This window comes from Doryrhamphus excisus, chromosome 10 (assembly GCF_030265055.1).
Source record: "Doryrhamphus excisus isolate RoL2022-K1 chromosome 10, RoL_Dexc_1.0, whole genome shotgun sequence".
In the NCBI taxonomy this organism is placed as follows: Eukaryota; Metazoa; Chordata; class Actinopteri; order Syngnathiformes; family Syngnathidae; genus Doryrhamphus; species Doryrhamphus excisus.
Window position 1 is genome coordinate 831,156 of NC_080475.1, and position 23,266 is coordinate 854,421.

General features: G+C 44.5%; 2 protein-coding genes across 8 annotated transcripts; both read left to right on the forward strand.

The window, feature by feature from the left end:
- Positions 1 to 401: 401 nt before the first annotated feature.
- On the forward strand, positions 402 to 19,604 carry arid1aa (AT-rich interaction domain 1Aa). Of its 7 annotated transcripts, none has more exons than XM_058084365.1 (20): positions 402 to 1,887; positions 5,107 to 5,322; positions 5,401 to 5,964; positions 6,073 to 6,177; positions 7,106 to 7,346; positions 7,558 to 7,647; positions 10,987 to 11,157; positions 11,548 to 11,860; positions 11,926 to 12,071; positions 12,158 to 12,243; positions 12,329 to 12,538; positions 12,620 to 12,824; positions 12,952 to 13,087; positions 13,166 to 13,332; positions 13,424 to 13,601; positions 13,926 to 14,051; positions 14,945 to 15,041; positions 15,240 to 16,080; positions 16,309 to 16,439; positions 16,530 to 19,604. In XM_058084365.1, the coding sequence occupies exons 1-20, from the start codon at positions 973 to 975 to the stop codon at positions 18,348 to 18,350; spliced, it is 6,759 nt and encodes a 2,252-aa protein (XP_057940348.1). In that variant the 5' UTR covers positions 402 to 972; the 3' UTR covers positions 18,351 to 19,604. The 7 variants fall into 7 exon arrangements, with proteins under 7 accessions (XP_057940348.1, XP_057940343.1, XP_057940344.1 ...); XM_058084360.1 differs by having other exon boundaries at positions 403 to 1,887; positions 12,934 to 13,087; positions 13,163 to 13,332; XM_058084361.1 differs by having other exon boundaries at positions 403 to 1,887; positions 12,934 to 13,087.
- Positions 19,605 to 20,397: 793 nt separating this feature from the next.
- Positions 20,398 to 22,763, forward strand: pigv (phosphatidylinositol glycan anchor biosynthesis, class V). The gene is made up of 3 exons (XM_058084696.1): positions 20,398 to 20,704; positions 20,903 to 22,069; positions 22,148 to 22,763. The coding sequence occupies exons 1-3, from the start codon at positions 20,633 to 20,635 to the stop codon at positions 22,433 to 22,435; spliced, it is 1,527 nt and encodes a 508-aa protein (XP_057940679.1). The 5' UTR covers positions 20,398 to 20,632; the 3' UTR covers positions 22,436 to 22,763.
- Positions 22,764 to 23,266: the final 503 nt, after the last annotated feature.

The following is a 23,266-nucleotide window of genomic DNA, read 5'->3' on the forward strand; positions in this document are numbered from 1 at the left end:
CGTTTCGCCCATTTAATCAGCAAGTTACCAGTGTTTTGCACGCTCACACACACACACACACACCCTTGCTCTGTTCTGCGCACGCACCCACGATGCGTTTCATGGATATGAACGCCAAAGCACCAATGTTGTCGTTTTTTGGGGAGATTTTTGCTCCGCACTTGCACTAACACCCTTCTCCAATCCCTCACTTGCTTGCAAGATAAGGTCTGGCTGTTGGCTTCAATGTTATTGGGGTGAGAGAGAGCTGCAGCCTGCACCCATCCCCCACACCCTGCACAGCACTGAGACACAGAGGGGAGGGGGCATGCAAAAGAGAGGGAATGTGCATTGCTAGTCTATTGCTGCAAGGTTAGGTTTTGCCTTGTTTTAATGCAGCTCGGTATTAGAGGAAAAAAATATAAATATATATAATTACGTATATGGTGGTTTCAGTTAAAAATAGCCTACATAGAAGACTAACATGAACAAAAATAACAAACAACAAACTACTTTTTGAGTGTATTGTGCTTTGTGTAAAGTTACACTAGTATACTTGTGGGAGGATTCGGTTCTAATTTGAACAAAATACTCATAATGTAAAAAAAGACAATGCCAAAGTTGTAGATCCAGGGTCTGATTCCAGTCCGGGTTTTGCAGACCTCCGTGTGGCTCAGTAAAATGGCTGTATCTAACCAAGCCTCGTGTTGCTTGGGTTCGCTCCCTGCCTCTACCCGGGCGCACTAACACAACTCCCACAACAATTTTTCGAGCTCTTTTTCCACGCATTGTATGGAGCCTCCATCAGCTCTTTAACCCCAATTCACGGAACCGGAATCACCGGGGTGGCAGCCGGATTCAGTCCGGTTCTCGGGGCGGGGATGAATCGGCGCCGGGATAAATGGTTGTAAACAATTCTTCACGTTCAATGCTAGCTTTTGATTGTGACTGACTCGCCTGAAGAGAGGGAGAGAGGTGGGGGGAGTAAATATCATGGCCGCTCAGGTCGCTAGCGCCGCCACTCTCAACACAAGCCCGCCTTCCGAGCTCAAAAAACCGGATCGAGAACCGAAGGAGGATTCGGTATCGGGGGAGAAGCAGTCCGAGAAAAAGCAGCCCGGCTTGGACGGCGAATCGCCGGGCCGTGGGGATCTGCAGGACGGCGCCGACGGTGGAAATGCAGGAGGAGGAGGGGAACCTGAGATGAAGAACGGGAATGGGAACCCGCCCAGGGCTAACAATAATAGCCAGAATGACACTGTTGGACCGGAGGGAAATAACCATCCGGGCATGGTGCATCACCACAACCCCGCATTTCCTCCACCGTCGTACGGATACAGTCAGCACTACAGTCGGGCCCCTTTTCATCAACATGGCGGACAACAAAGCCCTGGCATGGCAGCTGCTGCGGGTCCGGTGGTTCAACAGAGCAACATTATGGACTCTTATCAACCTAATTCGCATGAGCATGGCTTTTCCAACCACCAGTTTAACAATTACAGCCCTTTCCCGAACAGGACGCCGTACCCGGGCCAAGCATACGCTATGAACTCTCCTCGCAGTACACAGGCGCCGACAGCTGGGGGGCAGCCAGCTAAGCAGCAAGCACCAGCGGGAGGACCCACGGCGATGGCTGGATCTTACAATAACCAGAGATATAACATCGGAAACCCTCAGCCGACATCGACGCCGACACTCAATAAGCTTCTCACGTCCCCTAGCTCCACACGGGCTTATACAAACTACCCGTCTAGTGACTACGGTAGCCAGGAGGGAGCTAGCAAGGGACCAGCAGACATGGGCGCTAGCGGCCAGTACGGAGGCAGCAATCCGGCTTGGCAACAAAGAAGCCATCACCCGTCGCCAATGAGCCCGGGAAGCGCAGGGCAACCGCTAGCAAGAAACCAGGTAAAAAAAACACACATTCGAACCATAACGTGATGCGTTTTCCCCCTCCAACGTCTTCTTCCCTCCTCCTAACTAGTTCAAAACGTAGTAGGCCAGCCATTGTCTCGCTAGTTCGCTAAGACTCTAAAATGGCTGCCTCTCGTGTGTGTTTTCACTCACAGCAGCCCGCAAAACAGTCGTTTTAGCTCGTTTTTTAAAGCTATAGACGGGACACCGGAGTGAGGTTTGATAGCGATGTAATTCGACGCAACGTCGAGGACTTTGACGGAGCTGCGAAGAGCCGACTTTGTGAACAAGCTAGAATCCACATCGAGGGACAACGGTTCGTTTTTAACCCCGCTAGCATCGCTAGCTAAATGTTTCTAAAAGGTGTTAGTTTCCTCGTTGTTTATACCAATCGTATATACATAATACATCGTGTTTGTTTAAAGTTTGATTTGTCGATCCCCTTATGTTATATTTATTGGCGCAAAGGTATAATTTGGTAGCTATGACGGAAGGAATGTGTTACGTTCCTAATGATCCCTCTGTTAAGATAAGTAGCATCGTTTTAAAAAAACAACAAAACAACAACCTTAAATCCTCAGCAAAATGTCACCGAAATGACGTAATTGTTTGCAATGAATACGAACGATTATGTGAGTCTGGTTAGTGCTCGTCGGTCGTAAACGGCCAAGCTTTGAGGCACATCGAGCGACTTGGCTGCAAGGGCTGCAAATGTAAGATTGCAGCGTGCAACAGGGATTTGAATTGTGGAGGTAAAATCGTGCTGTCAAAGCCAGGAGATAGTTGGTCTTGGGTTGACATGCTAGCTCCGATCTGATTGGCTCCTCAGCCACAGCTCATGGCCATTTATAATTACATGTGATGCAAGGCAACAGTTGCTGATAAGAGCAGCGTTTGCTCGTCACGGTCACTGGAGGCATCACAGCATTCAACGGGCTGTCTACAAACGCACCACATAATGTTGCTGATTATCGTGTTAAAATATGATGCAGCATGTTGGCATCTCTTAATGCATGATGGTAAATAGTGCAGGTGGCATTATAACACTTGCAGAACCTTCTCTCGTCCATTATAATATTTGCAGGCTGCAAAAGTTATCCGTTAGCCAGCTAGAGCGGCGCTTATTGAGCCAAGACATATATTTTACATTAGGAACAAAAGTATATCCACTTGAAACAATGATTGTATTGTACGGTTTTGTGTCAAACATGCGTAACAAGTTACATTCAGGATCATCACACTGTTACAGTTACACAAATTGTCCGGAATGGAGTTGGAAGAAGCAGAACTTGTTTAATCCTACTGCTTTCTTCATATCTATTACTGATAATTAATACCCACCATATCTCTTGTTTATATAACATTTTGTTTTGGTTATATTTTCAATTGAGAATATGAAGTAATGGTTAGATGATCTCATTTCGGTTAATCTCAAATTCACTTACTTGGTGAGAAAACCAGGGCTATGTAGGTAAACATTTGTAGTAAATCAATAATAATTTTTGGGCCAATTAAGTGAAATTGGACATTACCTGCGCACAGTGGTTGCGAATTGCTGAGCTACCAGGTCCGGTTAAAGGTTCAAGAAGCTTTTTTCTTAATTATATCATTACTTCACAGTTACTATGTGTTCTATGTACACAGGATTGACAAAACGCTTCTGTCTGAAACAACCCACAATACAGAAAGGATAAAAAAAATAGAAATCTAAAATGTAAATTTTTAAATTATAGAAGCCTAAACCACCAGATTGAATTGGATCCTGTGCAAATGTTGCATAACAGTAGAAATTGTGTAATGACTGAAGGTACCAGATATACAGTACATAATTAGTAAAGTGCAAATATACATAACAGAAGTAACACTGTTGAGTGAGTGACGGTACAAGATAGTGCAGATCAATAGAAACAAATATGTGTGCATATATATATATATTATTGAATTATTTATTGAATTGCTTCTACGTCGGTGTTGGATAGAAAAACTTATATATATATATATATATATATATATATATATATATATATATATATATATATATATATATATATATATATATATATATATATATATATATATATATATATATAATAGAGAAATGTTGAAAATTTAACATGAGAGAGGTAGTACTGAAAACTAGTAGTAAAGTAGTACAGTTAAGTGAATGATGTAGCTATGGCAGCGAAAAGTATCTGCTGCTTAAGTTTTTCTATCCAACACCGAAAGCCATGTGCATAATCTAATTTGCTTCTTATGACCACATTATTTGCACCATTTTTTGGTCAATCAAAGTTGTCTTGATGCTGTATTAACTATAAATACAGATGCATGACATCTAAATGTTTAAATCTCCACAGAAATACGAGGCAACATTTGTCGCCCAGTCTGTGAAGATGTGCGTCTGTCGCTACTGTGTCTGGCATGCCACAAGTTTGACTCCAAAGAATCCCCCCACCCCCCTCATTCCCCCACCCAAGCCAATCAGAAAGCAGTCCACCATCTCTCACCCACCAAGGGAGTTTCCGCTCTGCATTCCTCTCTGTCTTATGCAGATTAGCCATGTGCTGCCTTTATTTATTTCAATTCATTGCCCTGCATCTGCAAAATGTCACGCCAGGCATACCACTTGCAAATAACTTGATCAGATGATGATTATTATGATTATTCCTCCAGCACATTTGGGCATTCTTTTGGTGTTATGTAAAAGTATGGTCATATTATTTTTTTTTCATCGGGGTGAGGTGTCGCATTCTCAGCATATAAGTATGCTTAAGAGTTATTGTTACTATTGGACTAAGAATGAGGTCATGCTCCCTTCTCATTCACTCCCAGGCTGTTTTGAAAGTACTTCCTTAATTTCTGGTGTCATTCATCCAGAGCCAAACTGCCTTCTCCAGGGAGAAAAAAATACTTGGACACGGCTCAAAACAGGAGCACAGCTGGGATATGTTTGTAATTGGGCAGACTGCCCTCTATTTGAAAGGGGCTATATATAGCACTGTTGACTTGCGAAATGATGGCGAAGTAGGTGGAAAAAAAAAACAACCGTGAGAAATTATTCTTAAAAGCCAATTTTACCAACAGCAATTGTTTTTGTTAACCTTGTGCCATTCATAACTCTGCAACAATGTGTTTTAGATTATCTAGCGATGTCTTGCTTGTGATTATTAATGTTTTTTGATGAATATTGTTGGCATTTTTTGCTTTTTCTAGCCGTCTGGTCCCATGGACCCAATGGGGAAAATGAGAGGGCAACCATACGGTCCCGGTAGCCCGTACAGTCAGCAGTCACAGCAGGGTCCTCCCACAGGGCAACAGGGCCCTGGATATCATGGTCAGGGATATGGCCCCCCGGGTCCTCAACGATACCCAGTTGGAATGCAAGGACGGACCCCTGGAGGCATGGGGGGCATGCCCTATGGTCCACAGGTATACGGCTGTATTGATTTTGTTGATGTTCAGTCTTTTTTTTTTTTAGTTGTGCTCACCATCTGTCTTGTGTTCTAGATGGGGTCCTACGGACAACAGGGACCTGGAGGATACGGTTCACAGGGCCAGGGCCCATATTATGGACAGCCCGGCCAGGGGCCCCACCCAAGCCAGCATCAAACACCCTACTCTCAGCCCCAACCAGGGCAACCAGGAGGCCAAACCCCCTACCCGGGGCAACCGCACCCGCCACCAAATTCAGCGTCGCATACCCAAGGAGGACCCCCATATCAGCAGCCTCATATGCCCCCATCGGGTCCATCTCAAGGACCCCCACAGTCTCAGCCACCCTATTCCCAAACACCGGCCCCACAGCCTGGTCAGTCCCCGTACCAGCAGCAACAGGGCCAAGGCAGTCAGACTCCACAGCAGCCAAGTTCCCAGGCTCCCCCGGGATCCCAGGGACAGGCTAACTTCCCAGCATCCACGCAGCCGCCACAGCAGACGCCCTCGCAGCAACAGCAGGCACAGTCCCAGCCACCGCAACATTCGCAGGGCCAGTCTGGAGTGTACCCGCAGAACCCTCAGCAGCAAGCACAGCAGTCACCTTATCAGCGCTTTCCTCCTCCTCCTCAACAACAGGTGCGACCCTCAGATCAAGATCCTATTTTTCCACCTTCTTTTATTTCACAAGCATCTGTACAGCTGGCAGTGTATTTCATTATTTTGGATGTGTTGCCTATTTTTTAGGAGATATCCCAGGACTCCTTTCAGTCCAATGCCCCACCATCGTCGCAGCCAAAAAGCGGTCCAGAGGACAGTCAAGGCCGGCCCTCCAGCCTCCCGGTCAGTCATGTATGCATCAGCTGGAATACAAACTATTTCACAGTACACTTTTGCTTTTCCATCAAAGGTAGATTCTTCTGTGGCTTTAATTTTTACTATTGTTGTCAAAGGATCCATTTCTTTTTAGTACGTAGGATTTGCATGTTGTGACCATCAGTTATTGAATTGCTTCTACGTCGATATTTGGCAGATATACATGTAGGAATGTGAAACATTCCTGGGGAATACGCTATGTAATATCTATGTTTATCACATACTACAGTATTAAATGGCCCTATGCCCTAGAAACCGCCCATGAATGATACGGGAAAAGGCCGAAATGATACCGTGTCAAAGCCCAGGGCAGTGATACTGATAAAATATAGAGTTTAACCATGTCCAGTATTAGCCCCCGTAGCTGTCCACTCAGAGCGTGCTGCTCTGGTATGGTGCCCGTGAAACAACCAATCAGACAACAGCACACAAGTGCTTAGTGCCTAGTGCTTCTCCAGTCACCAAAAAACCCAAACTTGATTAATGGAACTTTAATTGTCAGACATTGATAAGATAAGACTGTTGATAAAATATTATTGTTGAAATATTTTTTAAAAATTGTTGTGTTTACACTGTTTAGATATAATACATGTAATAAACTGAACATTTTCTGGAAACAAAATGGTCTTTTGATTAAATAGTACCTGATAATAAGCTCATGATTAAATAGTATGTGATAATAAGATCTTCGGTCTCGGGCTGATACTGACACTTCGGGGCATGATACCTGGCTTGATACCAGACAAACCATGTGATAACCTATAAATATCGGATGAATCCCCACAAGATCACATACTCAAACCTTTGTTTCACTATGCTAATCGCTACAGTTTTGGTGTTAAGTTAGGCCTAATTAGTTTACAGTCGGAATGTACTCTAAGTCCGCTCCCTCACATGCTTTCAGGACCTATCAGGATCCATTGATGACCTGCCTACTGGTACAGAGGGTGCACTGAGTCCTGGTGTGAGCACACCGGGGGTTTCAAGCAGTCAGGGCGAGCAGAGCAACCCGGCCCAGTCACCCTTCTCCCCTCACACGTCTCCACACCTGCCAGGCATCCGAGGCCCATCGCCTTCCCCAGCGGGGTCCCCTGCCAGCGCCAGTACACCTCGCACTGGCCCGCTGTCTCCTGCCAACATGCCAGGTGAAAAAAAAATGACCTAAATTGTTAGAATTTTTGCATTTAGTAACACCTTTTTGTTAAATTTTAATTGTTTTAGTTAGTTTTTCTCAGATTAAAGCAACACAATAGTTAAATACTATAAGCAACACGGCTTTCAATCATATGCATAGTTAACTGTATGACGATAATCTTGTTCGAGCTCATCCTAACTCAAGCTAATATTGTTCTGAAGGCAATCAGATGCCTCCAAGGCCATCAAGTGTGCAGTCAGATGGCAGTCTTCACCCCGGCATGAGCCAGTCTCCAATGGGCCAAGACAGAGGTACACCGTCAATACAATTACCTTGTAAAACAGGGGCGTCAAACTTGGTTCTTGAGCCACATTGGACTTATTTGTGGTTGCCCTGTATTTAGTCATTCATTGTGAAAACTGATGGGTACCTTCTTTTGAAATAAGATATCAAGGAATAATAGTGGATTCCTGCCTCCAAACAAGCAGCTAGAGCGTTCACTCTGCATTGGTTTCAGTACCTTAGCACATTTGTTCCCCTTCGTGTTTGTGTTCCCCTTTAGACATTTTACTTGAAGTCACGTACCTCCTACTCCTGCACACTTAAAAAGCTTGAGCCTTATTTAATTCTTCATTAATGTGAAATATTGAATGTTCATTCATTTTCTACCGCTTATCCTCACGAGGGTCGCGGGGGTGCTGGAGCCTATCCCAGCTGTCTTCAGGCGTGAGGCGGGCTACACCCTGGACTGGTCGCCAGTCAATCACAGGGCACATATAGACAAACAACCATTCACACTCACATTCATACCTATGGACAATTTAGAGTTGCCAATTAACCTAGCATGTTTTTGGACTGTGGGAGGAAACCGGAGTACCCGGAGAAAACCCACGCATGCACGGGGAGAACATGCAAACTCCACACAGAGATGGCCGAGGGTGGAATTGAACTCGGGTCTCCTAGCTGTGAGGCCTGCGCAGTAACCGCTCGTCCGCCGTGCAGCCCTTAGTCTTTCTTTAATTTCTCTTTCCCATAACTTCATTGTATGGCTCATTAGCTTTATACTGCTGTAGTTGCCCTTATTAAAAATGGGCACCAACACACTTTTCCATTCCTGAGGCATCTTGTCACCACCTAAGATCCTATTGAACTACCGCTACTTCTCCTGGACACTTCCATACCTCCTTCCCACTCGTCATCCTTTTCAATGCTCTTCTCACTTCCTCTTTGCCGATCTTTGCTACTTCCTGGTCCACAGCAGACACCTCTTCTACTCTTCCTTCTCTCTCATTTTCCTCATTCATCAACTCTTTAAAATACCCTTTCCATCTTCCCATCACACTACTGGCATCTGTCAGTACACTTCCATTTCTATCCTTGACCATCCTAACCTGCTGCGCGTCCTTCCCGCCTCTCTGCCTTGCCAACCTGTAGAGATCCATCTCTCCCTCCTTACTGTTCAACCTAGCGTACAAGCCATCATAGACCTCTTGTTTGGCCTTTGCCTCCTCTACTTTAACTTTATGAGATTAAACACTCTTAATGCACAACATAATAATCAGACTTGCTTATTATTCATATAACTCACACAGAGGTCCGTCTCCTTTTTTCTCATCTCTGCTCTGAGGCATTCAGGCGCAATTGTAATTGTGAGTGTTGGGCGCTAATTGTTTTTCATTTTTATTCACGTACCCCTGGTGATACGAATTCCCTGCTTTGGAAACCTAGGCCATAGAACAACAGCATGGACAGAGAGGGCCCTTTTTTATCAGCCATCCATTGTGTGCCTTGGTGGGTGGAGGCGGGGCCTGTTGTACACACACAGAGAGTGCAGATAGAAATTAAATTATTAGGTAGCAATATACGGTATTGTCAATTTCTTTTATTGTACTTAAAAGTAGAGTTGTCTCTTGCGATATTGCATCACGGCCACGCTCTTATCTTGTTGACCTTTTAAGAAGCGGGGCCTGGGTAGTGGCGTGTGCGACGTCATTTGGCTGGAGTTGGTTGTAGCTGATTGCTATCAGCAGGTCAGCAGTGGAGAGTGGTAGACAGCAGCTCCTGTGTGAATGTTCGCTGAATGTGTTTTTATTTGTGTCTAAGATGGCTTATTTTGTATTATTATGTCTACTATATTGTGTAATGAAACTGTAAAGGGGACTTCTAGAGGGCATGAATGGTAAAACCGTACTTTGAATATCATAAACATGTTTTCTATGCTCTAAATATTGAATGCTACGTTGCGGAAATTCACTTATCACGCTTATCACGGAACCAATAAATGAGGGACAAACGAAACGTAATGTGAAAATTTTTGTTTATTGTAGACAATTCTCGTGAATTGAGTGTCCCCTAGTAGATAGCATTGCAACTGTCACTCATTATAATACATCTGTTCAATATCCTAAGATATTGGAGGTAAATTGACATGTACATTGAAATCAGCGCACGCCGACATGGAGATTAGGAATTAAGGTCAATGCAGGCAATGACATCACCCCAACGCCTCAGACTCATAGCAGTCCTGTGGGAAACCGCCCATTGTGTGCATCTTATCTAAGCAGTTTTAATTTTTATTCACGTACCCCCTACAGCAGGGGTCTCAAACTCAATTTACTTGGGGGCCACTGGAGCTAGGGTCTGGGCGAGACCGGGCCGCATCAGGTTTTAAAAAAAGAAAAACCCAAAACACGCATTTATTAAAAACAGAAAAATGAATAAACTTTGCTTTGGTTTCGATTTTCTACAAGAAAAGCTCAGATAAAACATTCCACTGTTCTCAAATATCTTAATTTTTATTTTTCTACAAAAAATAAGATGAAAAATAAATAAACAAATCAAGAATAAAGAAAATCAATCAATCAGTAATAAATAAATATAATAATAAAACGGCAAATAATAAAAACTCAAGAAACCACATATAGTTGGTGGGTAGACAAATTATTTTTTTCCGATTAAAATGAACAAAGCATTATTAGAGCCCTGTAGACATGACAAAACACGACTATTGTCACATTTATACTCTTTTTATTTACAACATATTGCGCAACTGCAGGGCCTTGAGACACATGCTAACTTGCAAACTAGAGAGCTAGCGACCTAAACGGTAGCCTTCAAGTTATTTCCTTTAAACTTAAATAGCCAAAAACTTACCACTTCCACACGGATAGGGAGGATAACTATTAACAGTTATTTAACCTTTAACATGAACATTAATCAAACGTAATAATTTTTTCTGGGTACATGATACCATACAGCATCCATATCAAACTTGCGCGGGCCGCACTAACATTAAACTTTCATATCAAGGCGGTGGCCTCAAACTAGTGTCCTGCGGGCCACATTTGGCCCGTGGGCCGCGTATTTGAGACCTCTGAACTAAAGGGTACGAACAAGATCCCTATAGTGTCTCAAGGGTCTAGGGTCTCAAACACGCGGCCCGCGGGCCAGATGTGGCCCGCAGGACACTAGTTTGAGGCCCCCGCCCTACAGCAATGTTTACCACACTTTGGAAACTTAGTTTCTAAAAGCTGTACAGTATGTCCACACACAGCGGGGTGTGTAATTTAAATACGTAGTGCATTCGGTGCGAGTGTGATGGAAGATATTGATCAATAGCCTTTTCTGAACAAGACCTGTCTCCTTTTTAGGGTTCATGCAGAGAAACCCTCAGATCCCCCCTTATGGTTCCCCCCAGTCTGCCTCAGCATTGTCACCACGCCAGTCTTCAGGTGGACAGATGCACCCTGGGATGGGCCCATATCAACAAAATAACTCCATGGGGGGATATGGACAGCAGGGGGGACAATATGGCCCCCAAGGTGTGTATCATTTTGAATGCTTATAGATATCAAATATTTTTTCGCTACTTGATTTCCTACCTGTTTGAAGTGTACATTTCCCACTCGACAGACCTGTGGGCTCCATCTCTACAGCACACAGGCATAGCATAGCAAGCTATTGCTACTCGTTCCCTCTAACTCTGTTGCAGCTATTAATAGCTGTGAAGCAGAAAGTCAGCTGACGTAGCAGAGCCTCCTGTCAGTAGAGCTCAGACTGTGACGAAGGCTTGTTGCTCTGGGAACGTAGCTCTCACTGCTAGCACACACTTGAATGAAAAGTCTGCCTCACATAGCAGAAAGATATCTCGTTTTCACTTAATTGTGTTTAATACAGATATTGCGTAGTTACTGATGTGTTATTTTCTTTAGGTTATCCTCGCCAACCTGGCTATGGCAACATGCCCAATGCCAACTACCCAGGGACTGCCATGGGTCCAATGGCAGGTCAAGGTGGGGGACAGCCATACTCTGGCATGCCCCCCGGAAGGATGCCACCGAATCAAATGGGGGCACGCCCTTATGGCCCCGGCATGGGTCCCAACATGGGCCCTAACATGCCCCCAAACATGGGCAACATGCCACCCCAGGTTGCCTCTGGGATGTGCCCTCCCCCAGGCATGAACAGAAAGCCCCAGGACTCTGCAGCCATGCAGCACCCCGCCTCTAACTCCATGCACAACAGGTGGGTTCATGTTCAAGTCTCCTTTTGGTTTACTTGACTATGCTGATTTTTGTACCCCAATCCAGGATGTCTGGTTATCCCAATATGCCTCCAGGCATGATGGGCTCTGGCCCTCCTTATGGCTCACCTATGAACAACATGCCCGGAATAATGAACACTCAAGGTGGATCTCCTTATCCCATGGGGCCAAACATGGCCAACAACTCAAGTGGTGAGTTCTACACATGAATTGCACTTAGATTTTTACATTTTGTTTTCAAAGCCCAAAGTATTCCTAACGTCCTTCAATGTGTCCAGGTATGGCCCCGAGTCCAGAGATGAACAATAAAATGAATAACAAAGTAGATGGGGGTGGAACACCTAAACCAGAACCCAAATCTAAGGTAAATTGATTGTTTACTTCATAATGTTTTTTATAAACATGTGCAATTACTAAACAAGGGTTTTAACTTCTCTGCTACAAAACAGAAGTCCAATTCTTCCACCACGACCAGTGAAAAGATAACGCGCCTATATGAGTTGGGACCAGAGCCCGAAAGGAAGATGTGGGTTGACCGCTATTTGGCGTTCATTGAGGAAAAGGCCATGGGAATGACCAACTTGCCTGCTGTGGGACGCAAACCCCTTGATCTCTTTCGGTTGTATGTGTCAGTTAAAGATATTGGCGGCATGACCCAGGTAGTTACTTACCCTGCTCATTTCAATGTATTCCTACGTCTCTCTCTTACCTTACTAATGTCTTTTTTCTTTGTGTCTCAGGTCAATAAGAACAAAAAATGGCGTGATTTGGCCACAAGCCTGAATGTGGGTACATCTAGCAGTGCTGCCAGTTCTTTGAAAAAGCAGTACATCCAGTGTTTGTACGCCTTTGAGTGTAAGATTGAGCGTGGTGAAGACCCACCTCCTGAGATTTTTTCGGACAACAAGAAGAACCAGACTGCAAAAGTCCAGCCTCCCTCACCAGGTTAGAACCACACCCTTTGCACTGTTTTTTTTCTAATGTATTTGTATTTCCATGTCATTAAAATGATTTGTCACATTTTTGTGTGCTTCTCTCTACTTTCAAACTGAAGCGTCCCTCTGCTCCACAGCTGGGTCAGGATCTCTGCAGGGCCCTCAGACTCCCCAGTCAACCAGCAGCTCTATGGCTGAGGGTGGAGACCTAAAACCTCCCACCCCAGCCTCCACTCCTCATTCCCAGATGCCCCCCATGCCACCTGGCTCCAGGTGACTTTCTTATGACACTATTACAATACACTTCAATATACTTCACACACTCATTTTTTGTCCCTTCTGTCCTAGAAGCAGTGTTAATGTGCAGGACCCCTTTTCTGAAGGAAGCGACCCCGCTTATCCACGTAAAAACATGACACCCAACTCCGCCTATCAGTCTGTTATGAACACCCCAGAAATGCAAGGGCGAATGGGCCCCTACGAACCCAACAAGGACCCCTTCGGGAACATGCGAAAAGGTAAAAATCTTGCTGAATGGATCATAAAATTCTTCCGTAACGGCACAGTTAATTTGTACTCAACTGACTTTAATTGCAACTCCATCCTCAGTTGGGGAGCAGTTTCTTCCTGCTAACCAAGGCCCGAACAGCGGGGTGGGCGACCAGCAGCAGCAACCACCACAACAGCAACAGCAGCCTCCATTCAACCGAGGACCACCCGGGGCTATGGGCACGATGCCAATGGGGCCCAGACAACAGTATCCTTATGGACCAGGCTACGACAGGAGGTCAGAAATAGTGAATAGTAGTCTGAGATTTAAAGGTCACTAAAGCCGGTTGATGATGACCTGAGGCTAATTTCCTTTGCCGGTCAGGAAAGGATACTGTATGTGTAATTAATACCTTAATTTAACAAAAGGATCAGGGCATTTACTTTAATTACCATTTTTGTACTGCTCTGAGTCACATTTTTTTATTTGAAAAAAAAATATTTATTCAAGTTTTCAGTTAATATACAACTTGCATTGAGGATGTCAGTATATTTATAAACTTTGTATATCTTCTTATTGTAATACGGCCCTATCTTTACTGGTGATTTTGTTCTTTCCCAGATCTGAGCAAGGAATAGGTCCAGAAGGCAACATGGGATCTGGTGCTCCTCAGCCAAACTCGATGATGCCTGCCAACGCCGACACTGGGATGTATTCGCCAAATCGCTTCCCACCACAGCAACCACGGTCAGTATAACTTTACTATTCCGATATTGTCCACATGATCATGGAATTTTACATATTGGATGGAAGAATCGAAGTGTTTGGTTTTATTTTTAATGATTATTATATGGCCGCATAATCAAAGGAGACTTTATTATGTATGCTTGAATTTGCCCATGCCCATGTTGGTAGAAATGCTCTTGAAGCATAAAAAAACATAAACATGACTATGAGTATGTATAACAGTTTTATTATTATTATTATTTTTACATAAATTATTGTGACTATGGCCCAATTGTCAAAAAATAGGTATATATTAACACATTGTACGTAGTCTTGGCGGAAATTAAATAATTTAGTCAAAATGGCTAAATTAACCAAAAACTATAAGACGTTAATAAAATACATGTACCAGACTTGTTTTGAATGAGCTCACAACAGGCATAATAATAACCTAATCACAATAATAAAAGACAACATCAAATTAATATCCATCATCAAAAAAATAATAGCACAGTCTACCGAAATCCAGGTAAAACACATCTCGGAATCCGACGTCAATTCCTGCCCACATCTCACATCCAGAACACGTCTATTGCAACACACACAAGCGCTTGTCTTATTTATGTCTTAAATGGCTAATTTTCTGTGATTATAACTACTATATTGGGTAATATAAAATGACTATAAGGTGTTACTTCATGTCTAGACTGCTCTAATAATGTAAACAAGTTGCCTGTGCTATACCTACCAAAATTTAATTTGATTTATAAATAAGAAATCGTACATTTTGTTAATTCCCCGAACCAATTAGCTGTGATAAATGAGGGATTACAGTACCTTAAATTAAGCTTTTGTATAGGACATATTTTAAACATTTCCATGGCCAAGATGACATTGACGTGTATCATTTGCAGACATGATTCCTATGGTAATCAGTATCCTGGGCAGGGAACGCCCCCTACTGGCTCTTACCCCAATCAGCAGCCTGGAATGTACCCACAGCAACAGCAGGTAAATGTCTAACTGCACTAACGTTAATGGGCGTAGTTTAAGTACACCGGATTCCATGTACCGTGTTATATTTAGCTGTGTAGCACTTTTAGAAATATAAAACGGTTATCTTGTTTTGTTACAGCCATGCTCTTGTTTGTTAATTTTTGCAAAAAACGGCGTGAATTAATTTTCCTGCTGTTACCTTCTTTTGTGTAGACTTACAAGCGTCCCGTGGAAGGAGGCTACCCTCCTTCAAAACGTCATGAGTCAGAGTACAGTGGGCCTTTCCCGGGTGGACAACCACCACCACAGCAACAACAGCAAGGCGGCGTCTCTGCACCCTCTTCGGGACAGCAAGAGCCATACAATCAATACAGTGGGAGTGGACCTTACCCAGGCTCTGACCGCCGCCCCCCTGGCCCAGGCAATCAGTACCCATTTCCCTTTGGCCGGGATAGGATGCAGGGAGGGGCCGGCCCCAATGCTCAGCCCACCATGCCACCCCAGATGATGCAGTCGGGCCCAGACGGCCCTCAGGGGGGCATGTGGCAGGGACCACGAGACATGAACTATCAGAACTACCATGGTCGGCAGGGTGGCCCTGGGGGCCCGACCCAGGGACCTGGCTACCCTGGCATGAACCGCTCTGAAGAGATGATGTCATCAGAACAGCGAATGAATCATGAAAACCAGTGGGGTGGTCAGATGGGACCACGGCAGCCTTCCTACGGTCCAGCCGGGCCAGGTCAACAGATGCCTCGTTCTGTGCAGTCCAACTACCAGTCCCCTCAGGGCGTGCAGAACCACATTCCACAAGTATCCAGCCCGGCCTCCATGCCCCGCCCCATGGAGAGCAGGACATCCCCAAGTAAATCCCCCTACATGCACGGAGTCATGAAAATGCAAAAGGCTGGCCCTCCAGTGCCTGCATCACATATAGTGCCCTCTTCAGTACAGTCACCTTTAATAAGACGGGACATGCCTTTCCCTATGGGTTCCATTGAAGCTAGCCATCCTCTCCTCAAACCACGTCGGAGACTCACCATGAAAGATATCGGTATGTATCTCAAGCAGAACATTACCATTTGTGTTGTTTGGAATTGTATGTGTCCACACTTCCATGTTTTAAGTGTGGACTGCCTATAAAGTGCCGTCCTCTGCTGCTGCTTGGCCGCAATAGGCTGCTTCCTTCCACTCTATGCATACTAACCAAAATAGAAGATGACGTGGGCGTCTCAGAGTTGGTGGTCACAGTGTTTTGTTTTTTCTCCCCTTCTTGATGTAGGAACCCCAGAGGCATGGAGAGTCATGATGTCATTAAAATCTGGTTTATTAGCTGAGAGTACCTGGGCCTTGGACACAATCAACATTCTCCTTTATGATGACAGCAGTATTTCCACCTTTGATCTCAATACGGTGAGACTTCATTCTAGTTGTTGTTTATCCTATGTATGTCACGCAAGGTATTAATGTCTAATATACTGTCATATTGTTCTTCCCCATTAGTTGCCTGGCCTACTAGAGTTGGTTGTTGAGTATTTCCGACGCTGTCTCATTGAGATCTTTGGCATCTTGCGGGAATATGAGGTGGGGGACCCTGGCCAGAGGACACTACTTGACCCTGATGCCTTGAAAGACCTCTCTGATGGAACAGAGGAAGGAGAACCACTTACAGAAGATGGAGATGTGGACGATGAGGACGATGACGATGAGGAGGAACAAGAAATGGAAACGCCAGCTCATCTAAAACAGGAGGACGATCATAAGGAGTGTCCCAGGGACAGCAACGAAAAGGCCCAAGACGACGACGGAAAGTGCAAGGGCTCCTCATCTGACCAAACGGGCTCATCGCAGTCTTCATCCGCCCAGGACAAACTTAAACAGGGCAGCAAGTTTGACAAGTTTCCTGTAAAGGTGGTACGAAAGAGAGACCCATTTGTCGCCTCCCAGGCCAACAACCACGGCAAACTTCAAGAGTTTGACAGCGGATTACTTCATTGGAGTGCAGGTGGCGGAGACTCAACGGATCACATTCAGACGCACTTTGAACCGCGTAAAGACTTTTTGGAACGTCGAGAACGAATACCCGTGCCCCAAAGTTTGCTTAAAAGGCGAGTCCGAGAAGATCTTGTTGAATATAACTCGCCAATAGAAGAGGAGAAAAAGAATCAGGAAGACGAAGGGTCGAAAGCCGCAGGTTTAGAAGACAGCCTACCCATCGCTACTGAGGAGAACAAATCCAATTCCGAGTCAAAAGCGGCAGAGAATAATCAGGAGAATAACAGACCCATTCCTTCTGTGGGTAGCGTGCTAACACATCAGGCAAACGCCATCTTGGAGGATGAGCCTCACAGTAAAGACGAGGGCCCTCTTGTTTCACTCGCAAACTGGCAGGATTCATTGGCGCGACGCTGCGTTTGCGTCTCCAACATCATCCGCAGCCTCTCCTTTGTTCCAGGCAATGACCACGAGATGTCCAAGCATCCGGGCCTGCTCCTGCTACTGGGTCGCCTCATTCTGCTCCACCACCGACACCCTGAGCGTAAACAGGCCCCGCTCACCTACGAGAAAGATGAGGACACGGAGGAAGGGATGGGCCAGAGGGATGAATGGTGGTGGGACTGCTTGGAGCTCCTCAGGGAGAACACGCTGGTCACTTTGGCAAACATTTCAGGCCAGCTCGACCTGTCTGTCTACTCCGAGAGCATCTGCTTGCCTCTGTTGGATGGTCTTCTCCACTGGGCTGTGTGCCCTTCAGCGGAAGCCCAAGATCCTTTCCCCACCTTGGGTCCACACAGTGCTTTGTCCCCTCAGAGACTGGTCCTGGAGACGCTAAGCAAGCTAAGCATCCAAGACAACAATGTGGATCTCATTTTGGCGACCCCGCCCTTCAGTCGAATGGAGAAGCTCTATGGGAATCTTGTGCGTCAAATCGGAGACAGGAAGGTCGCCGTGTGCAGGGAGATGGCTGTGGTTCTGCTGGCCAACTTAGCCCAGGGTGATACGCTGGCGGCACGGGCGATTGCCGTTCAGAAGGGCAGCGTTGGCAACTTGCTGGGCTTCCTGGAGGATAGTCTGGCCGCCACTCAGTTTCAGCAGAGCCAGAGTTCTTTACTACACCTGCAGGGGATGCACTTCGAGCCGACGAGCCCGGACATGATGAGGCGAGCGGCGCGGGCTCTGCATGCTTTAGCCAAGGTGGAAGAGAACCACTCGGAGTTCACACTACACGAGTCCCGGCTCCTTGACCTTTCGGTGTCGCCCCTCATGAACTCGCTGGTCTCTCATGTTATTTGTGATGTACTCTTTTTGATCGGCCAGTCCTGACAGCTGTAAGGGAGCTATGGCTCCTCTTTTTCTTTTTCTGGGGACAGGGGGGGGTTCTCCCCCGGTCCTCTTCTCCCCTGGTACCATGGCTTGTGTGTAACAGGGCAAGGAAAAGTTAAGTGACTCTTATTTATGAAAATCTACAGATTCCATTCTCTGATCCTTGCTCCTAGACTGTCCTCGCAGAGCCGTGCTGGATTACAAAGTCAAGAGAAGCCCACAAAGTGACACTACTTGTGAAAAGAAATGCCAACTGGATGACAGAGAGCAGAGCGCCGCCACAGTTGACAAACTGTTCTGCACTTGGGGGAAAGGGGGGGGAAAGTACTTTTTAATAAAGATAAATAAATAAATAAATAGCTGAAAAACAAAAACTGTAACCAAAGTTGCTGTCTCGTTTACAGTGAGTTTGGGAGACGAAGTGTGCCCTAGCTCTCCCCTCGGAGGGCACAAATGAGTCTCAGAGGTGACGTAGACTGACAAAAGTGGCCTACTGGTTCTAGTTGCTGTAGTTGGATTATCACCGGTCAGCCCAACACGCAGCAACACGCGCTGCCAATAGACACCTTCACCAGGGAGGCCTGTGCAGTGTGCAAGTAGATTGTAGGACATTTTCTGTACCATACTGCTCTTGAGTGACAGCAATCTGTAAAAAAAAAATGTCTTTCACACAGAAGAGGACGAGGTCGTCTTAGTTTGGTGTTAAACAAGAAAATGGCTTTCTTCCCCAAAGTATCAAAAAAAAAACACCCTTACCTCCTCTTATCCCTTGATTGTATGAATGCCCCTATGAAAAGAAATCACCTCTTAGGACTGGTTTTCAACTTCAAATACAGCTTTGCTGTGGTGTGTATATATAATAATGTTGTACATTACACTTCTTCCTGTGTCTGTCTCTGTCTGTGTCACTATTCTCACATGTTATTTGGTGAGGGATGGAGGCTGACTCGGCGTTCCTCCACTTCCTGCTGATTAGGTCTTCTCCACGGCTCTGTAGTGCAACAAGACACAGCTCAAACCTGTTCTTTCCTGGTACCACACAAACTAGATGAAGTACACACGTTTGACGATTTTTCTTCAGTCATGGATTCTTCATATTTGTATTTCAGACTATGTAGCTAAGACATGTAAATTCCCCCTTTCCCTTTTTTGGCTCAATGAATATCATTTATTCAGTATGAAATCTTTATACTATCTGTTCCACGTGGTAAGAATAAATGTACATTAAATCTTCCTAAGCTGTTTGATGGTGTTTGTCTTATTAATTGCTGTTGTTATACAGATTTTTATTTAGTTTTGGAACAGTTTTCAGTTTAACAATCAGTTTTTGCAATAACACATACAGTCAAATATATTGGGTGTAAGATTTTAGTTAGAAAAATGGCCTCTTACTAGCCCGGGATAGCCATAGTCACGTTTATTTTACCAGACAGTCCAACAGTATTTCCCCCCCCCCAGCACACGCACGGGCCTCCTCCCCAACAATTCACCCAGCCCTTTTTACCGTGAAGGGCCAAACCATAATTCCCCAATGAGAGGGGGAGGCAATTTATCTAAAAGGTACCATATTTACACTTACAACACCCTTCTTTTATGTTACAAAAGCCTTTCAACATTACCGCACTTAAGTTCCACTTCCTGTATACATTTTAAGCACATTACATTTTACTACATTTACCCAGAAACTACCCAGTTAACCCATCCCCCCGCCTCCAGATGCCACTTGGGAGAGTCTCATCAAGGTGATCATATGCCTCTGGCCTGCACTCACGTGGGCGCGCCTCCATGCTTGTGCCCCGACCAATCACGTCAAAGAAAGGAGAAACTGATGAGAAATTCGAAACAAAACCAATGACTTCTAAGTGAAAAATTAACTAAAGTGGCAATCAAACAACTTAAATGGCAAACAAATATAATTAAAGTACTAACCAGAATATATGTTGGGCATACGTACATACTGTGCATTCAAATAGTAAAGGTTCGCGCGCCCTCTCTTTTTGTTTCATTCAGTGAACCTTTATTTTGAAATACACATTTGCAATGACACCGGAAGTGAATTGGGTAGAGGTCGACGTAAGCGCCAGAATGAAAATATAAGATGACAAAAAAATGTCTTTTTTCATCCCTATTCGAAATCTTAACTAAAGCCACAATTGCAGTCATTTAGAAATCGGTTGACGTTGTTCGTGTACCAGCTGTATTTAATATAAAATGCGACAAGTCGAGTGTTAGTCCTCGATAATGTTAAGTCTTAGGAAAAGCAGGTTTTGTCCTTTCAGTCAATGACTATCATGGATTACAGAGCTGTTCTAGAATTCGCTACTGTAACTAGGGGTCTCTCGTTGTTTTTACAGGTAAGCTATCACGGATGAGAAACATGCTAATCTTATTTTTCCAGCCACAAGCTAATGGAATATATGGAATATTAAATTGTGCATATTTTTGTTCTGCTAAACAACAAGTTATATAGAAATTACACCACATAACTACGCGTCTATGTTTGAGCAAATATAGAATTCGTCAGTTAATGTGATGTCAATTTTACTTAACAGGCGGTGTTGAATGCTGCCATCCCCGACCATGACGCTGATGCGTTCAGGCCGCCACGGACAGAAGAGCCTCTATACTTGGACTCTGCTGTGGATTGGTTATTCGGTGGTCTCACTCATTGGGACGCTGAGCATTTCCTTCTCATCGCTGAAAGAGGATACATCTATGAGCACAACTTTGCTTTTTTCCCTCTTTTCCCCGTGGTCCTGCGAGGCCTGTCCGAGACGCTGCTGTGGCCCCTCAGCAGCTGGTTGAGCGTAAGGGGCCGTCTGATGGTGGCGGTTGCTCTTGGGAACAGTACCCTCTTCCTGCTGAGTGTTGTGGCCTTGCATGCGCTCAGTAGAGCGGTTCTGCAGGACAGGCGTCTGGCCCTGCTCTCCACTTTACTCTACTGCATCACACCTGCTAATGTTTTCATGACAGCAGGATATTCAGAGTGTCTGTTTGCTGCTCTCACCTTTGGCGGGCTCTTTCTCTTGGAGAAAGGATTTACACTTCGAGCCTGTCTGGCACTCAGTATAGCAACCGCAGTGCGATCCAATGGACTTGTTAATATCGGATTTCTACTCTATCTTCCAACATTACATGCTATCTCTCAGATCCGTTTTTATCGTGCGACGACAAAAGGCCACAGGAAGATGCTGCACTACATTTGGGTCATCACTCGTCTCCTGATCACCTCTCTTTTTGGTACAGCGCTCATTGCACTTCCATTCTGTGCGTTCCAGTACTACGGTTATAGAACTTTTTGTACGCCTTCGGCGTCTTTAGAACGCATTCCACAAGCTCTTCTTTCCTTGGCTGAGCGGAAGGGCTACCGTGTTCCGGATGAAAATAGTCCTCCCCCTCTTTGGTGCATGCGACCTCTCCCGCTGCTTTACTCCCATATCCAGGATGTGTATTGGAACGTGGGCTTTCTCCGCTACTTTGAACTGAGGCAAATACCCAACTTCCTTCTGGCTCTTCCTATGGCAACTCTGGGTGTAATGGCAGCTTATGCTTATTTTCAAGCTAACCCAGAGTTGTGCTTAAGACTTGGACTTTGGGAGACAGACTTAAATAAAGGCCTCGACAAACCCACGCCGGGATTTTTTAACCCAAAAGTATTTGTATATGTTGTGCACTCTACTGTTCTACTGGCATTTGGTACCTTGTGCATGCATGTGCAGGTAAGGAAAGCAAATATTTCTGTTAAAATACATACGACATGAAGAATTCCGCTCATGTTTTTTTCAATGTGTTTCCAGGTCCTGACCAGATTCATGGCCTCCTCGTCTCCTGTTCCCTTCTGGATCAGCGCTCATCTGCTCCTCCTCAACGAGCCGCTTCTTCACCGACGAAAAACCTCAACCCCTAACATTCAACTCAAGACTCATTCCAAAAATGGATGCAAGCACCCATCTCAGAACCCCATCGTTGCTCTGCTAACACACTTTAAAATCTGTTCCCCCACCACACAAAGCATCTTGGGATATTTCCTTTCTTACTGGGTTCTGGGCTTAGCGCTGCACTGTAATTTTCTACCGTGGACTTAACAAAAATGCCATATTTGTCTGGGGGGGAACTATTTTTAACATTACCTGTTCCACATGAAAACAGGAAAAGTCAAAGCATTTGGTTCGAGAACGATCTTAGAGCAGATTGAGTCATTTAAATCATGTGTTTTTGTAAATATCACTGTAGTTAAATACAAACCTGAGTGGGGTGCGTATGAAATTTGAATGTTTACGCTTGTCTGTCCTGATCGTAATTGTAATTCTGGGAGAAAAATGCAGATTGAATGTGTTTCATATTTGTGTTGAAGAACCGTGCCGTATGTACATGTTTTGTATATTCTGTTTAATTTGTAACATTTCGACGTGAATGGAGAAACATGGCATTAAACGTGCATGTATTCACACGTGTGGGACTTTTTCATGACCCTCACAGAGTTGATTGCAACTAAATTTAAAAAAAAAAATAGAGCTCTAATTTGTTGCATGAATTTTGTTTATAATGTTCTAAGTGACTTCAGCTTAACTGTGGAATCATTATGGTGGTACAGTATTATTTGACATGTCCTAATTTCATGTCATTGGCAACACAGAGAAAAGAGCATTTTTGATACATGTAAAAATATAGTATTTTAAAAAATATTATTTTACTTCAATAAATCTCACCGGTCGCTTCTCAATTTAAATGATGAAATCTTATTTACAACAAACTACCTATCTTAACAAGCTTACTATCCAATAGAAGACAAATATAACGAATAAAAATGATTTAATTCATATTTATAACAAGATTTTTAAAAGATTATTTTTGTTCAGTAGAATGGCTCGTCTTTATATTTGGGTTAATACGGTAAAAACGGATTGAACTATTTC

What these genes read in the sequence shown, in the direction of transcription:
- pigv (XM_058084696.1), top strand. Translation starts at nt 20,633, where the DNA reads ATGACTATCATGGATTACAGAGCTGTTCTAGAATTCGCTACTGTAACT. An exon ending in GTCTCTCGTTGTTTTTACAG is followed by an intron (nt 20,705 to 20,902) that starts GTAAGCTATCAC and finishes TTTACTTAACAG; the next exon opens with GCGGTGTTGAATGCTGCCAT. An exon ending in CCTTGTGCATGCATGTGCAG is followed by an intron (nt 22,070 to 22,147) that starts GTAAGGAAAGCA and finishes ATGTGTTTCCAG; the next exon opens with GTCCTGACCAGATTCATGGC.
- arid1aa (XM_058084360.1), top strand. Translation starts at nt 973, where the DNA reads ATGGCCGCTCAGGTCGCTAGCGCCGCCACTCTCAACACAAGCCCGCCT. An exon ending in GTCTCCTGCCAACATGCCAG is followed by an intron (nt 7,347 to 7,557) that starts GTGAAAAAAAAA and finishes ATTGTTCTGAAG; the next exon opens with GCAATCAGATGCCTCCAAGG. An exon ending in TCCAATGGGCCAAGACAGAG is followed by an intron (nt 7,648 to 10,986) that starts GTACACCGTCAA and finishes TCTCCTTTTTAG; the next exon opens with GGTTCATGCAGAGAAACCCT.